General features: G+C 51.3%; 2 protein-coding genes across 3 annotated transcripts in view; both read left to right on the forward strand.

The window, feature by feature from the left end:
- GPR157 (G protein-coupled receptor 157) overlaps positions 1-3562 on the forward strand; it is a gene marked incomplete at its 5' end in the record, with an annotated part of 11721 nt that extends 8159 nt beyond the window's left edge. Inside the window, 2 exons of the mRNA XM_008641207.2 lie at positions 317-573; positions 2794-3562. Coding sequence (XP_008639429.2) covers positions 317-538 — 222 coding nt within the window. The remainder of the gene's footprint in view (positions 1-316; positions 574-2793) is intronic.
- Positions 3563-3662: 100 nt separating this feature from the next.
- LOC103622245 (solute carrier family 2, facilitated glucose transporter member 5) overlaps positions 3663-14965 on the forward strand; it is an 11706-nt gene continuing 403 nt past the window's right edge. Inside the window, exons 1-13 of one of the 2 annotated variants that reach the window (XM_008641154.2) lie at positions 3663-5741; positions 6783-6913; positions 8488-8586; positions 8948-9108; positions 9604-9728; positions 11485-11637; positions 11720-11845; positions 12118-12305; positions 12683-12793; positions 13060-13161; positions 13564-13674; positions 13969-14067; positions 14703-14965. In XM_008641154.2, the coding sequence (XP_008639376.1) occupies positions 6857-6913; positions 8488-8586; positions 8948-9108; positions 9604-9728; positions 11485-11637; positions 11720-11845; positions 12118-12305; positions 12683-12793; positions 13060-13161; positions 13564-13674; positions 13969-14067; positions 14703-14930 (1560 nt within the window). In that variant the 5' untranslated portion in view covers positions 3663-5741; positions 6783-6856 and the 3' untranslated portion in view covers positions 14931-14965. Of the gene's footprint in view, positions 5742-6782; positions 6914-8487; positions 8587-8947; positions 9109-9603; positions 9729-11484; positions 11638-11719; positions 11846-12117; positions 12306-12682; positions 12794-13059; positions 13162-13563; positions 13675-13949; positions 14068-14702 lie in introns of both variants that reach the window. The other variant, XM_017743996.1, reaches the window with a different exon arrangement.

Raw genomic sequence — 14965 nt, forward strand, 5'->3', positions numbered from 1 at the left:
GGGGAAACGTGCGCTGGCAGGGAGGGCCAGGGCCCGCAGCTGGCAGGGAAAGCAGCTCCGGTGGGAGTGCTGCCTGGCTGTCCTCCAGCAGGGCTCAGCCTGCTGCTGCCCGACACCGGTGCCGGCCCGCAACAGCCCCCTGGTCTGCTTTCAGGTGCTTTTTGGGAAAAAGAAAGCTCATTTTTCGGAATTTGTTGTTGTCGTTGAGGTCGAAGTCGGTGACTGTCAGGACTGCAGCTGCTCTGACGCGGTGTTTGCTCCTCTCTGGGGGTGCCCGTGGGAGCAGCCCTGGGTGATTCCTTTCCTGCCTTTGCAGGGAATTGGAAACACGTTCCAAGGAGGAGCCAACTGCATCATGTTCGTGCTGTGCACACGGGTGGTCCGGGCTCGGCTGCTCTCCCTCCTTTGCTGTGGTCACTGTGACGAGCTGGACTGGCCTGTGCAGGGATCCAACAGCTCCTGGCAGCGCCCACGGCCCCACAAGGACAAGGATGTGCCCGGCCCCGAACAGACGAAGCCGCTGCTCTCCAGCACCTGAGCTGCCTCTGTCTGCTGCTGATTCCTTCTCTTATGGTAAAAACCCAGAGTGAGCCTTTCCTCCTGCCCTGCCTGCACAGATCTGAGGGCTGGGAACAGTGACAGGGGGCTTCTGCTGCTGCTCTGGGGGGTCCCTGACTGACTCTGCAGCCCCCATCACGCTCCCAAACCATTCACAGAACTGCTCTGCTCCTTTCCCTCTGAGCTGTTCCTCGAGCCTGCAAAACGAGGAACTAAACTGCAGGGCTGTCTGGCCCACAAGGACAGGACACCAGTCAAAACTGAAGAGGAATTGGTGTCTGTTTTTAGTGTGAAATGCCACATGCACACACATTTCGTCAGTACTGCACAGATCAGCTGTTCAGGGCCCCAAGTTCCCCACAAGCAGATGGCAGCCCCTGCTGCCATCATCATAGAGGGGGACAGAGGGGAAGTGATTCACCCAAGCTTGCCTAGAAAGTGTCTGGGAGCAAAAAAATTGACAGAAGCTCTTCACTGCAGGTGCAGGATCCTTGGATTGGTCTATTTGTGTAAGCACCTCGCTTCCTGGAGCTCGACCTCAGGAGTGATCATGGCAGAATTTATAGGGGTGTCAAACTTAATGTGGGCTCCTGTCTGTGAATCAGATATTGATAGAGCTCTTTGCAGTCCCAGAGTGCAGCTGAAGGAGGTAAAACCCAGAGCAGCTGTCGTGGCTGCTCAGATGGATGTGCTGGCATGTGCTGTCTCTTCAGGCAGAGTGTGAAACCTGCTATGAAAGGGCACTTTTGTACTCACCCTGCAGCTCACACTCAGTCCAAAGGGTGAGTCTGGAGGGCAGGATGCCCATCTGGGCCGTGGGGCATGGCAGGAATCAGAGTCTGGGAAGAAGGCAGGCTGTTGGGAATGGCAGACCTCTCTCCATACACCTGTTTCTCCTCCTCCCAGACCACACGGCTCAAAAAACCAAAGGACTTTTTATTTGTCATCAGCTGACATTTTTAATTTGTAGAAGAGGTTTTTGCAAAGGGAACAGGAGCCTCGTGAGCTGTCTGGGGAGGGAGGGCAGCTGCAGGCCCCCAGCTGTTCCAAAGCTGCTTTATTGGCCCATGTTAGTCAAGTTTACAGCAGGCAGCACAGTTACGTGGCGCAGAGTCCTAGGGGACTGTGGGCAGAGGTGAGTCCTGCTATTTCCTGAAGCCTTGGCATTAACTTTGTAATTTTATTAGTATATTTAAGCCCTATTGTGCACAGGCTGTGTAAACGTGGGGTGTCCTCAAGAGCTCATGAGCCCAACTTCATGGGGCTGCTGAATGGCCCTGCTTCTCAGCATCCCTGGAGTCTTTGAAAGGTAGCTGGAAGCATCTTATTTTTGCCACAGATGACTTCAAGAGGTTTTTTTCTCCTTTCAAAAAGCTTTTTAAAACTTCTAAAAGCTAAATAGAAACCTTGATAGCTCAACCTCTCGTGAATCCCACAAGGCTTGGAAAGAGGAGCTGTGTTAAACTTCTTGCAGAAAAGTAGGATAGAAATTCTTTAATTTTATCCAGCTTAGTATTATGCTATATTCAGTTTTTTTGGAGCCAGCCCTGAAGAGAAAAAGTAAAATTGTCACCGACTTGGCTTAAGGGAAAACAAAACAGCAGAAAAAACAACACCAAAAAAAAATCAAAACAGATCCCATGTTGTCAGTTTGCCTTTTTCCATTACAGAGCTCTGAGAAATGCTTTAGGAGGAATGTGCCAGGGTCACATTTCCAGCTCCAGGGGTTCAGGGAAGCGCTGGGCTGCGAACACCAGCTCTGGGCTGCAGCACCTGCACTGACACACATGGGGAAAGTCTGGGACATCTCTGACATCCTCAGATCAGAGAGGCCAGAGAGAGGAGAGCAGCCAACAGAAAACCTCTCAGAAACGTCTGTGGTTCCTAACACTGCAGCTGAGGGCAGCCTAAATGCGAACAGAGGAGGAAGAGCAGGGAAGGGGTGTGGAAGTGCCTGGCTGCTCCTGGCAGGGCCCCCTCTGTCCCCACACCAGGTGTGAGTGCAGGGGAGGTGCCTCAGCTGGCTCTGAAGGTGTCCCTGACCTCCTCCCTGTCACCATGGGCGGGGGGATTTTAGCAGGAGGGGCTGAGGTTGGGGTGCCAGGCTGTGCCTGTTGAGCTGCTGCGAGGTGACATCCCTGCAGCCAGCCCGCTCTCCTGGGCCAGGGCAAAGCGTGCCCGGGCTGCGGGGCGCTGGGACAGCCCCGGAGCGTGACTGTGCCTGGTTCTGTGCAGGTGCGGGATGGAGCCAGAGCCCCACAGAGGGAGCTACAGCCCGGGGAAAGCGCCGCTGGAGAGGCTGAGCCAAGGAGAGGTCCCAGCCTTTGCTCTTCAGCTGTGCTCAGGATGCTCTGCGACAAGCTGTACTCCGGTTTCCTGGTTTATCTCCCTTCCTTCCCCTCACCCTCCACTGTAAAAACTTGTTTGGGGTTTTGCTTTGGGGTTTTTGAGGCCGATGTGTGGTGAGTTCTGAGGTGAACAAACACCGTGGGGAAAACTCGAGGAGCTGCTGGACCGACTGTCCTGGGCATGGACTTCAGTCGTGGGGTGTGAGCCTTCCCGGGAGCCCCAGCCTGGCTCCTGCTCTTCGCCTGAACGTGGGCAGCACCGTGCTGACAAGTTTGGTTTGAGCTGGTGCTGGACAGACGGTTCCTCTGGATGGTTTATCCCTGCTCCTCGGTGGTTGGGGGCCGCTGTCTGTGGTGGCAGCACGGGGGCATCTCCTGAGGGAATCGGAGCCCTCCAGGCTCCCTTGGTGCTCAGGGATATCGGGATGTACCCCCAGGGACAGCCCCTGCCAGGAGCAGGACGGAGCCTGGCTCTGAGCCCCAGAGGTGCTCTGCTTTGTCCGTGCCTTGGGAGTGTTGTATCGGACTGGGGAGGGCATGGGGCTTTGTTTGCTGTTCGGAGATAATGTTTTGCCTTATTCACAGCTCCTCACTTGCTTGGTTTTTAAGTATTTTCTCCAAGTTTTACAAAATAAAGTTCTGTTTCTTCACCAGGACGCTGCCCAGCATTGCATTCGTGCAGCAAGAACAGGATCTGGGTTGGTTCTTGGTTCCAGAGCCGCAGCTCTGCTGCTGTTCCCTGCACAGTCCATATGGATCCGGCCCTTTCCTGTTGCTGGGGGATCAGACTGCCAAATCTGCCTCCTCCTTATTTGATTGGGAGCCATTTGTACCGCTGATAAAGCGGTGTCTGTTTATCACTTACTTTCAGGCAGATAATTTATTTCTTAAATCCTTATTTCACCCCAAGGCCCGTTGCAGCTCAGGGGCCCAGAGTATTGAATTGGCCTTGCCTGAGCATGCGATTCCTTCCCAAAATGCAGGTGAGAAGGTGCTGATGTCACTCGTGGACATGTTCTGTGGGCTGCCTCCTCAGGGTGGGAGTTGCAATGAACACTCTGCAGCATGGCTGGCTGCCAGCTCCTGCTCAAACATCCCCGTTTAGAGCTCACCACTAATGTTCTCCAGCAGATGTACTGTCCTGGAAACTAAGCTTGCCCTCTTAATCATCTTTTTCCCCCAAAGATATCAGGGTTTCATAGGATCCAGCCTTGAGCACAGACCATTAGGCTGAGGGTAAATAAATAAATAAAGGGGAACTCTTACCATGAGGTGGGTGACACCAGAGCGGAGTTAAAGTCTCCAGACCAGCACGGGCTGGGGTGAAGAGCAGATGTAAGAACCTTGATACCTGCTGTAGCTGAAATGGAAAATGTGCTTGTAAAATGCCTGCAAAATCAGCTTTTTGCTTGTTCCTGGCTCTGTCCTTTGCCCAAGTCCAACAGGAGCCCAACTGCTGAAGATGTCATGCCCCTGCAATTGCTTTGAAAATCCAAGAAGCTGATTTACTATCCTGTCTCCCTTCATCGACCTCTTCCAACATCATCCCAGTGCCAACTACAACCTTGCAGATGTTTTTATCAGGTTCTTGCTGCGTCTGGAAAATATTCAAACTGTTCTGCTGCCATAAGCAAATATTTACTCTAACGAAGGGTCTTGGATGACAAACATGTGTTCTCTTTGATTCCTGTATGTTTCAAGATTATTTCTTCAAGTTCAGGAACAGACTTTAAAGACTGTAACACAAGGGAGCAGCGAGGAGTCCCCAGGCAGGTGCAAAGGAGGACTTTTATTTGCAAAAACCCGGCCTTTTTATGCTGTTAGTCGGTTGCCAGTTTACACAGTGTTAAGGCACAACAAACCGAATTTAACCAACCACCACACACCACGGTGCGGGCACGAGGCATTCACGCAGCCAGCGTGCCTCCCTTCCTCTATCCCAGCTGAGTCACTCTCCCTCAGCCCATTTCTACTCAGGCTAAGTAACAGAGCCATAATTTTACCAGGCCTTCCCTGGACAGAGCTTTACCTATCGGTCACAGAAGACCGTGGCAGAGAATTCTCCTTCCCTGTCTTTACTGAGTGTCAGAGCAGCTGTCGTTCTGCCCAGAGCTCCCAGAGGTTGATACGTGGAACTCCATGATGGAAATTTGTACTCTTTGCATTTTCCCCATCTCTGGGGCAGACTTTTCCCTCTTGGCTGATGGTCTGCAAAGGTGAGGACAACAGGAGTTGCTGAGTGAGCTGTGGGCTCAGCAGCTGTGACACAGGAGCGTCCTTGAGGTGTGATCCCCATTAAGACACCTGGGAACAGTGTCCTTCAGGCTGTTCACTAAAAACAAATGCAATAAAAGAGAAACGCCAAGAAGTCTGAGGACTAAATTCCACCACCCTGAGAGCAGCGGGGCTCTGTTCTTCTTCCTGCTTTGGAGCACAGTGCTTCCACGTGGAGGAAGGAATGCTGCAGCCAGCCAGAGAACGTGTGCAGGACACGTGGAAAGGAGCTGCTGCTCAAGGGGATGCCTTTTGTTAAAGTTACACAGCCAATAAACAGCAGGTTTGGTTCCAGTTTCTCCGGCTGCTGGGGATATCTGTGAACTTTGCATCTCTCTGATAAACCCTAGGAGTTGTAGTGGATGATTAACAAGGTCTTGGGCTGTTAAAGCAAGCCCATAACAGAGGAGGTTAATACTGAACCAGCAGCACGTGGTGCATCTTGTGCTTGAGGAGGGAAAGGAACCAAAGTGCTTTGGAGGAGAGGCTGTCAAAAACCCAGCTCTGGGAGGATGAGCTCTGAGAAGCGTAGGAGCGCCTGAACCAGCTGGTCCGTGCGAGGTAGGACAAGAGCAGATGGATTTGTGAATTTGTGGCTGCAGGGGGGTTGGTGGGGCTCAGCTGCAGTGCTGGGGCTCAGGGCAAACACCCTCTCTGTTGCCAGGGCTGCTCTCTGTGTTCCCTGATGCCGCAGTTGCTGGGCAGCATCTCCAGTTGTGCCATCCACGGTTGCCCAGGAGCTGCAGCTCTGTAGACTCACCTTGTCCTTGCAGAGATATCGGGGGAAATGGGCTCATTTTAGCGACTTTGGTGATAAGTCTGCCCCGTCTGGTTGGACAGGTGAGCCTGTGCCCCCTGGAGCTGGGCAGCACCTCTCTTTGAGACAGGATCTGATAAAGAACATCTGACACTGGCAACAGACTTGAAAGAAAAATGAGTTGAAGACATGGGAGAGTCAGGCAGAGGAAGGGAAGGATGAGGCACAGTGCCTTACCCCGCCGGTAGCGCCTGAGGGTGATTGGATGTGTTTGGAAGAGTCACAGTGGATCAGGGGAGGGGGGGAAGCCGAGGTTAAATGATTTGCTAGGAAGCAGTTTGTTAGAAGCAATGCATACAGCTTGCTCAACACTTACTGTGCCTACCAAAGCAGGATGAGAAGGTATAACACTATTGATAAAGGGAAGGAATCTTGACCAAAAATCCTGGTTTTAACCTAAAACTAACTTAAACCAGCCTTGAAGTTTGGAGTTGGGCCAGTTGTGCAGGGAAGCAAGGTGAACAGTTCAGAATGAGGAAGACCCCTGCCCACGACCACCAGACGACACTTCACAAGCACAACGTGGATGTAAATGACTTTTGGGCTCATTGTAATGCTAGGCGGGGCCAGGTAATGAATATGTATAGCTGTTTTGGGAAACTTAACGAACATGGAGCTTGTAACCCGATCTACACCAAGCTCAGTGCAGGTGTCGGCACACATGACTTCGGAGGAGCTATCCCCCCATGCATCCCAGCGCTGGAATAAATATACCTACTTTACTGCTTATTCCAGTAGTGGAGTCTTTCCGTGTATCAGCAGAAGGGGTTTGTTTTTCCGTGCAGGGCGTTTCCATCCCCTGCCGTGGCTGCCTCGGCTGGAAGAACCTGTGCTCAGCATCTGAGATTCAAACACCAGAATGAAGCTGAAAGGAGAGAAGCAGGAGGGCTCCGAGGGCACTGAAGGTGCAAAGGGGGTGAGTATTATCGCTGCCTTCTTCCAACCTGAGTCTCCCACAGGGATACAGAATAAGCATTGGAGACCTGTGGGTACCTGTAAAGAGAGGAAAAGACCTGTGGGTACCTGTAAAGAGAGGAAAAGACCACGGTCTTTTGGGCTGAGATGCCCACAGGGAGAGCAGAGATGTTTCGGTTCCTGAGCCCAGTTTGTGTCTGTCTGCACGCGGTGTTGCACCGAGTCTGGTGCCTGCCTGCAGCTCTCCTACCCTGTAACTTCTGTGTCACTTTCCCCTTCTGTGTGTGAGTTTTCTTTCCTACTTTCTAATCAGCTTTAGGCTGCAGATGCTCCTGGATGGGGCTGCCTTTCACAGCAGTGTTTGGGGAGTCTTGCACAACGCGCTGCTCGGGGATGCCAGAGGTTTTCCTGAAGGTGCTGGATGTCAATAATTAACACCAGTGGCTCTTTTGAGCTCCTGGGATTAGGTTAACTGGGAGCAAGGCAGCTGCTTTTCATCACCAGTGAGAGAATGTCAGCAGTGTACTCCTAGAAAATGGACCTGGAAGCCTCAGCTTCCCCCTGATCCTTTGTGTGAGATCAACTTGAATTTCGATCTCCTGTAACACCTTAAACTCTGCAGATCCCTGGAGCTGAACTGCCAGAGATTCTGAGGAATAGAAAGAAGCACCAGCAGCTTTTTGGACAAATGTTCAATTAGGGAAATGACAGAGTCCTCATGTGGGACCTGAGCTGAGTGCTGGGATGGAAAACCTCGCAGACATTAAGGCTGGTGACGGTGGCAGCAAACGAGATGAAAATGGAAAGTGACTTTATTGATGTAGCAGCAACGAGATGCATTAGTGAGCTATAAAACCCAGCCAGACAAAACCCCAACAACCCAGCTCTGTCAACACAGCCTGGGGGCTGAACAGCAACTAAACTGTTGTGCAAAGGGAGTTGTTTGAGCTGTTTGTAACGCTGGGAATGGGTGCCCACAGCGGGGTTTGATCCCGCTCCAGATGGCAATTCCCCTCCTCTGCTCAAGTGCAAAGCTCTTGTACCCCTCAACCAAGGCCTCCGTGAGCTGCTTGGAGAAGTTCTAATTGGCTTCAGTGGCAATCAATTAGATCCATAAATAGCTCTATCCCAAAATGCAGAGGAAGAAGAAATGAACAGGAAAGGGATTTTGCCACTTGATGCAAAATCACTTCTTTTTAAAGCTTTCCTGTGCCAATATCCTGTGTTGTTCCACTACCCAATTTGCATGTTGGAAAAAGAATAATTGCAAACAACTTTTTTTCCCTGCGGGGTGGCTTTTTAAGAATGATGACTTGAAAAAAAATTAATCATCCAAATGATTCATCAATACCAGCAAAGCAGAGTGAATGACTGTAATGACTGTGGGCATATCAAGCAGAACAAAATGAGTTGTAATGAAAACTACCCACTGGGCTTTTATATGCAGTAAAATGAAGGGAAAAACACAGAAAGCAAGACTTTGGGTATTTCTTTGTTTTTACTGAATGTTATTAATACCTAAAAGCCAGACCCACTTCTAAGGTGGTGGTTATGCTTTTTTCTTTCCCTCCACAGAAAATGACACTTTCCCTGGCCCTGGTAGCTCTGATTTCTGCATTTGGATCTTCTTTCCAGTACGGCTACAACGTGTCTGTGATCAACTCTCCTGCCCCGGTGGGTTGTGCTTGGGAGCAGGGTCAGAGCAGGGCAAGGCAGATGTAGCATTACGTACCCAAAATGTACTTTGTGGGTGTTTGTGGGCAGGGGCCCGTCCCCTCTTTGTGTCTGGGACAGATGAGCCATGGGGTGCCTCCCCCTCTGGGAACCAGGCACATCCTACAGGGCAGGACACCCTGTAGGAACAGTTACCCAGCCCAGCCTTCTCCATCCCTCTCTTGCATTCATTTCCCAGCTCACCCCACCTGGTTTTTTTTTTATCAAGACAGTAGTTTAGAGCTTTATGGCATTTGTTATCTGGCTTTTACAGCACGAAATTGTATTTATTGCTCTAAACACGCTTTGTGTTTCATTCCAGTACATGCAAGACTTTTACAACAGAACCTACCTGGACAGGACTGGAGTGCCCATGGACAGCAGCTTCCAGACGCTGCTCTGGTCCCTCACCGTGTCCATGTTCCCCCTGGGTGGCCTGTTCGGGTCCCTCATGGTGTGGCCTCTGGTCAACAACTGTGGCCGGTAAGTGGGAGCCGTGCCCGAGGTCCTGCCCCACAATTTGGGATCAGATAAGATTCATCCCGTGGTGACTCCACCTTGCCCAGCCCTTCAGGAGCATGACATTGCCACACACCCCTTGAGGCTAAAGCAGGTGGGATGAGGGTGGATTGCTGGGCTCAGCCACAAGCGTTGTCCCCCCAGTGTGAAGGAATTTATGTGGTTCTGGTATGGCCAAGGCCAGGCTGTGGGCTGGGCACTGAGCCAGGCAGAGCAGGGAGGAAAGTCCTGGGATCCCAGCTCAGGCCCAGATCTGCTGCTCAGGTTTCTTGAGAAACTTCTCTTCTTCCTGGAAGCCTTCGTTGCCTGCAGGAAAAATGTGACAATTGCCATTTTCTCTCCTTGCTCAGTGTTTGGGATGATGATTTGTTTGGGTTTTGGACAGCAGGACACAGAGGGGATCTATCTGCAACTTAGAAACACCCTGCTGACTCTGTCTCCTTTCCTGCTACTTTGCAGAAAGGGCACTTTGCTGATAAATAACCTCTTTTCCATCGCTGCTGCAATCCTCATGGGAACCTCGGAGCTAGCAAAAACCTTTGAAGTAATCATCCTTTCCCGTGTTGTCATGGGAGTATTTGCTGGTAAGTGGATGGTAAAGGGAGAGCAATAAATATTCCCTGGGCTCTGTAAAGGTGTTTCATTCTCCCAGCAGATGCTTTCACAGGTAGCACACTTTAGGATCTGCATGACAAGGCTGTGCTTTAGCAGTGGTGCAGAAGTACTAAAGATCTTGGGGAGATAACGGCCCTGGGACTGGGATTGAAGCTGCAGGGAGGAGATGTGTGTCTGTAAATGCAGCAATAAACATCTGCTGGGCACTGCAGCTCCCACAGCCAGCAAACCTGCTGAGGATAACCTGTTTTCCCAGACAAAGCAGATAGTCTACTTTTTTCCTTTTTAACATAACCAGAATAATCCATCAAAATCATTGCCAGGTCCAATAATCCAGTCCTGGAACTGACTGTTCCTTCTGCAGGAGAAAAGACATGTTAAAAGGGAGAGCAAAGGGCTCAGAGCCACAGAGACAGAGGGAAGCCAAGGACATCTGTGTGTTGCTGGTGTGGCTTTATTGGAGCTACGGTAACAGGGAACAAACAGAACCATGCTGGGTACCCCAGCAGAGCCAGGTCTATGAGGGTCCTGAGAGCATTTACACTCAATTATCTGGCTTTGGGCTGGCAAGGCTGGCACACTCCATGGTTTGTTAATGAGCTGGGGTAGCCTGTAGAGATAAATTTCCTGCCTTAGCTCACCAATGGTAATTGCTGCATGTACAGATCAAGTTGCTTTCCCAAGCCAGTTTCTTGTTTTCCATTTTTTTTTTAGTCCAATGGTTTTATTTTGGCTTTTGACTCTCAAACCTGGCAGCAGCTCTCAGCACTGGAGCTTGGAATAAACGTTAAGGGTCTTGTTAAATGTGATCCCTCTTTCCAGTTATTTATAACCCACAAATAAATCCAGCCTGGCTGTCCTGACTTGTCCTTCTCAGGCTGACCTCACTTGAACTGTGGATGTTGTGCCTGGGGAGGATCTGGGAGGATCCAAGTGTCACCCTCCAGCATTGGTGGCACTTGTTTCTGTGCTTTTTAGGCCTTTTAGCTTTCAAATATCAGCCTGATTACCTTTGTAACCCCTGGCTCCTGAAGCCTAGGAACTCTAGAAATGTCAGATAAGAGTCTCCCGTGGTCATTTGATTCCAGGAATTTGGGGGCTGCCAGGATTTACAGCGTAAGCACAGGAGCTGGTAGCTCGCTGGGGTCACTGTGGGCAGCCCTAGAACGTTCCTCAAAATAACCCATGTCGCTGGTGTCCTTATTAGAGCATAAATACCTATTCCAGCAAGCCACCTGCAAGCCACCTCCGACCAGCAAAGCTCTCAGCACTGCGTTACTGAGCAGGGAATTTTTAAAAGCCGACACAAAGTCATTTCCTTCCACTTTCACGTCAGCGTGTTTGGATGCTGATTTCTCCTCTTCTTTTAGAGGAAGCAAAAGTTCCTCTCTTACACTTGGAGTTTGTTTCCAAATCTGAAGCAGCAACATTTTTCTTTGTGTGTCTTGTGCTGCTCCTGGCAGACCCTGCTGGGAGAAAGCTGCTTTTAGGAGGATAAACACTGAGAGCCCCCAAATCATCTGCTGGCTCTGTAGGCAAGGCAGGCTCCCGCTAACTCTGTCAGACTCCAAAAATGCTTTGCTGCCCAGCAGTTGGTTATCCAGGCACTCAAAGCAGAAGGGTTTGAGTGTGAAGTTTCTGCATGTCCTGTGGTTCATCAGGAATCTCTTTTGCCCCCACGGGAAATCAGAGCTGCATGTCTAACACCGCTCTCTTAACTGCTAGGTCTGGCTTCCAATGTGGTTCCCATGTTCCTTGGAGAAATGTCCCCCAAAAACCTGAGAGGTGCTATTGGGGTGGTCCCACAGCTCTTCATCACCATTGGCATCCTTGCAGCTCAGATCCTTGGTCTCAACAGCATCCTTGGCAATGCTAAAGGTAAAGCTCCGGCTCAGGGCCTCTCTGTGGGCTCCACAGGGGGAGGATTTCTCTCAGCTGATGTCTCGTGTCCTTTCTGCAGGGTGGCCTGTGCTGCTGGGGCTCACTGGGATCCCATCCCTGCTTCAGCTCCTGACATTGCCCTTTTTCCCCGAGAGCCCCAGGTACCTGCTCATCCAAAAGGGCAACGAAGAGCAGGCACGGAGAGGTATGGTCCATCCTTCCTTGGAAGGCGAGGTGGGGTGGGATGGATCTGACTGTGGGACGTGGCTGACAGCAAGAGAGTGTGAAATTCTCCACTGACGTGTTGCTGGGGGGTGGAATTCTTGGAACACTGCTCCTTTCCCTGCATGTGTGGATCCCTGGGTTCCCACCACGGAAGCACTGCTGCCCAGGGTCACACATTGCTCTGCTCTGGTCTGAAGCAGGACAGCTCTCTGTAAACCTGGGGCTCACAACTCCCTGTGCTCTCCCCACCAGCTCTGCAGAGGTTGAGGGGCTGGGAGGACGTGGATGATGAGATAGAGGAGATGTACCAAGAGGACCGGTCAGAGAAGGAGGAGGGGCAGTTCTCTGTGCTCAGCCTGTTCACCTTCAGGGGCCTGAGGTGGCAGCTCATCTCCATCATCGTCATGATGATGGGGCAGCAGCTCTCGGGGGTCAATGCGGTGAGTGGGGAAGGCCAGGGGGGTACAAACAAAGGGGTGGGGCTGCAGAGGGGCTGATGGGGGCAGTGCTGACCCAGGAGACAAACCTGGGAGTGCCTCTTCACCCAGGACACCCCCAGAGTCACACTGGCGTGGGTTGACCCTGGCCAGTACCAAATCCATGGACGAGGTACAGGGTCAAGCTGCCCTGTTAAGGATGATTGGAATGCTTTTAGAGTGAAGTGCTTGTGCCCACGTCCAAACACCAGTGTCTCCAGAAAGGGACTAATTCAGTCCTCAGGCTTCTGTGCATCAGTGCCAGGATTTAAAGCAGCCAGAAGGGGGTTCCCATGTTCTGCCTCTGGCCACGTATAGACACAGCTGTGGTTCTGCTGCAGGTCTTCTACTACGCAGACAGAATCTTCGAGTCAGCAGGAGTGGACAGCAGCAGCATTCAGTACGTCACGGTGTCCATAGGTGCCATCAACGTCGTCATGACTTTGCTTGCTGTAAGTTTGTGCTGGGGCTCTCTGAGTTCAGACTTGTGCAGTCTCCCCTGCCCCTGTTTAAATTAGGTTGTGCTCATGGAATCCTACAGTCACAGAATGGTTTGGGCTGGAAGGGACCTTAAAGATCATCTCGTCCCAAAACCTTTCAGTAGAGAGTTATTTGCTGGGAGATGCTTTCCACGACAGATGTCCTGTGGTGCCCGTGGATGAAAACATCTGCAGCAAGTGCTGAGCCCCTGGTATCATCCCTCTCCTGTCTCTTCCAGGTTTTCATTGTGGAATCCCTGGGGAGGAGGATCCTTCTCCTGGCTGGCTTTGTGCTGTGCTCTGCCTCCTGTGCAGTGTTAACCCTGGCTCTCAATCTCCAGGTGTGTCTGAATGGCTCAGGTGGTCCCAGCCATGATTTCTGGACTCCCCAGGGAGCAGGCCATTGGAATATTTTGAGGGTGGTTCTACACCCTGGGGAGGAGGGGACAATATGAAAGGTCTCTGTACCTGTGTATCTACCAAGAGAAAAGCCAGGAAAAGCTGTGATCCTGCTTGCCTGAATGCTCCTTCCAGGATGTCATGTTCATAGTCCCTGTTGCATCCCTTTGGCAGCAAGGATCATACCCAGGCTGGGATTTCTGTTGTCTGATCGTGGACACACCTGGCACTGGAGGGTGGCACTGCCTTCAGAATGCCCTCACATCTTACTGGGAGCAGTGCCTCGAGTGTGCTGGTGATGTTCAGACAGGAACCGCGTCTAACCTGTGATTCAATCCCTGCAGACCACTATCTCCTGGATGTCCTACCTCAGCATAGCCTGTGTCATCATCTACATCATTGGACACGCCATTGGCCCCAGTAAGTACCCACAGCCTGCCCAGTCTCCCCCACAAGCCGAATAAAGCCAAGTGGTACGTTCAGTTTCAAACCAAAACCTTTGTGGAGCTCATGCAGGGAGGCTGAATTTCATCTCTGTGTGGCCATGCCCCATGCAAGTCATTTCATTGCCCCGCTGTTTTCTTTGAATTTAATCTTTGTTTAATTTGCTGAGTGCTTCTAAACACTGGTAGTTAGAAACCACTGTTTGCCACTGAAATGAGCTGTCTGATTAGCAATTCCAAGTGAGGGGATTGCCTTTGGGATTTCCTCACCTGCAGCTGCCCTGCAGGTCCCCTTCCTGAAAAAAGATGTTCCTGCAGTCGTCCCGGCCCGCGGCGTTCATGGTGGGGGGCTCTGTGCACTGGCTGAGCAACTTCACCGTGGGGCTTCTGTTCCTCTACATGGAGGTAAGAACCAACCACAGGGCAAAACCTCATCTGAAAATCGGCCTCTTCACCCCTGTGCTCTTACAGAGAGGCTTTGAGGAGCTGTAAGCGCATTCCTTGGTTCCCAGAACCTGTGTGTGGGATTGTGTTAAGGGCAAGAGACTGATGTTCATCAGCATTTTCTTATCACACCTGGCTGTTGCACAGGCTTTGAAAGAAAGCAGTTTCTTTGCCAGGTAAATGTCTCATCCTGAGCTCAGGAGCGTGGAAAAGATGACAAATTCCCCATCTCCCACTGCAGGATGTGCCTTGGGGGGACAATTTTAGCTTCTGAAATCTGGGTGCCCAGTTCACACTGCCCTCAGGAAGTGACCCATAAACTGCTGCAGTCCCTGACTTTAACCTGTGCAAAGGGAGCTGCTGAGTTGGGTTTGATTTGTGGAGCAGACCCTCACCCTCCTTTCCCAGTCAGTTCCCAATAAACCCGTGCTGGTGGTTTGAGAAGACAGAATCTACACCCACCCCAACTTTGAGTCGTTCAGCTCAAACTATGAGCTGCATTTTCTGTAGCCAGTGCAGGGTCCTGCGTGTCCAGAGCAGGTAATTCCCACCTGGAATGTTGCCCTGATCCCTTCTCTCTCTTGTCACTGCCCTAGGCTGGGCTGGGGCCCTACAGCTTCCTCATCTTCTGTGCCATCTGCCTCTCCACCATGATTTACATCTTCTTTATTGTTCCTGAGACCAAGAATAAAACCTTCATGGAAATCAACAGGATCATGGCCAAGAGGAACAAAGTGGAGATTCAGGAAGACAAAGAGCTTAAAGATTCCTCCCCCCTAGGCAAGCAGGAGGAGAAGGAAGCACTCTCCAGCACTGAGATGTGACCCAGCTGTGTTTGGCCTGACACGATCTGTTCAGC

Source organism: Corvus brachyrhynchos, unplaced genomic scaffold (genome assembly GCF_000691975.1).
Source record: "Corvus brachyrhynchos isolate BGI_N302 unplaced genomic scaffold, ASM69197v1 scaffold68, whole genome shotgun sequence".
Lineage (NCBI taxonomy): Eukaryota > Metazoa > Chordata > Aves > Passeriformes > Corvidae > Corvus > Corvus brachyrhynchos.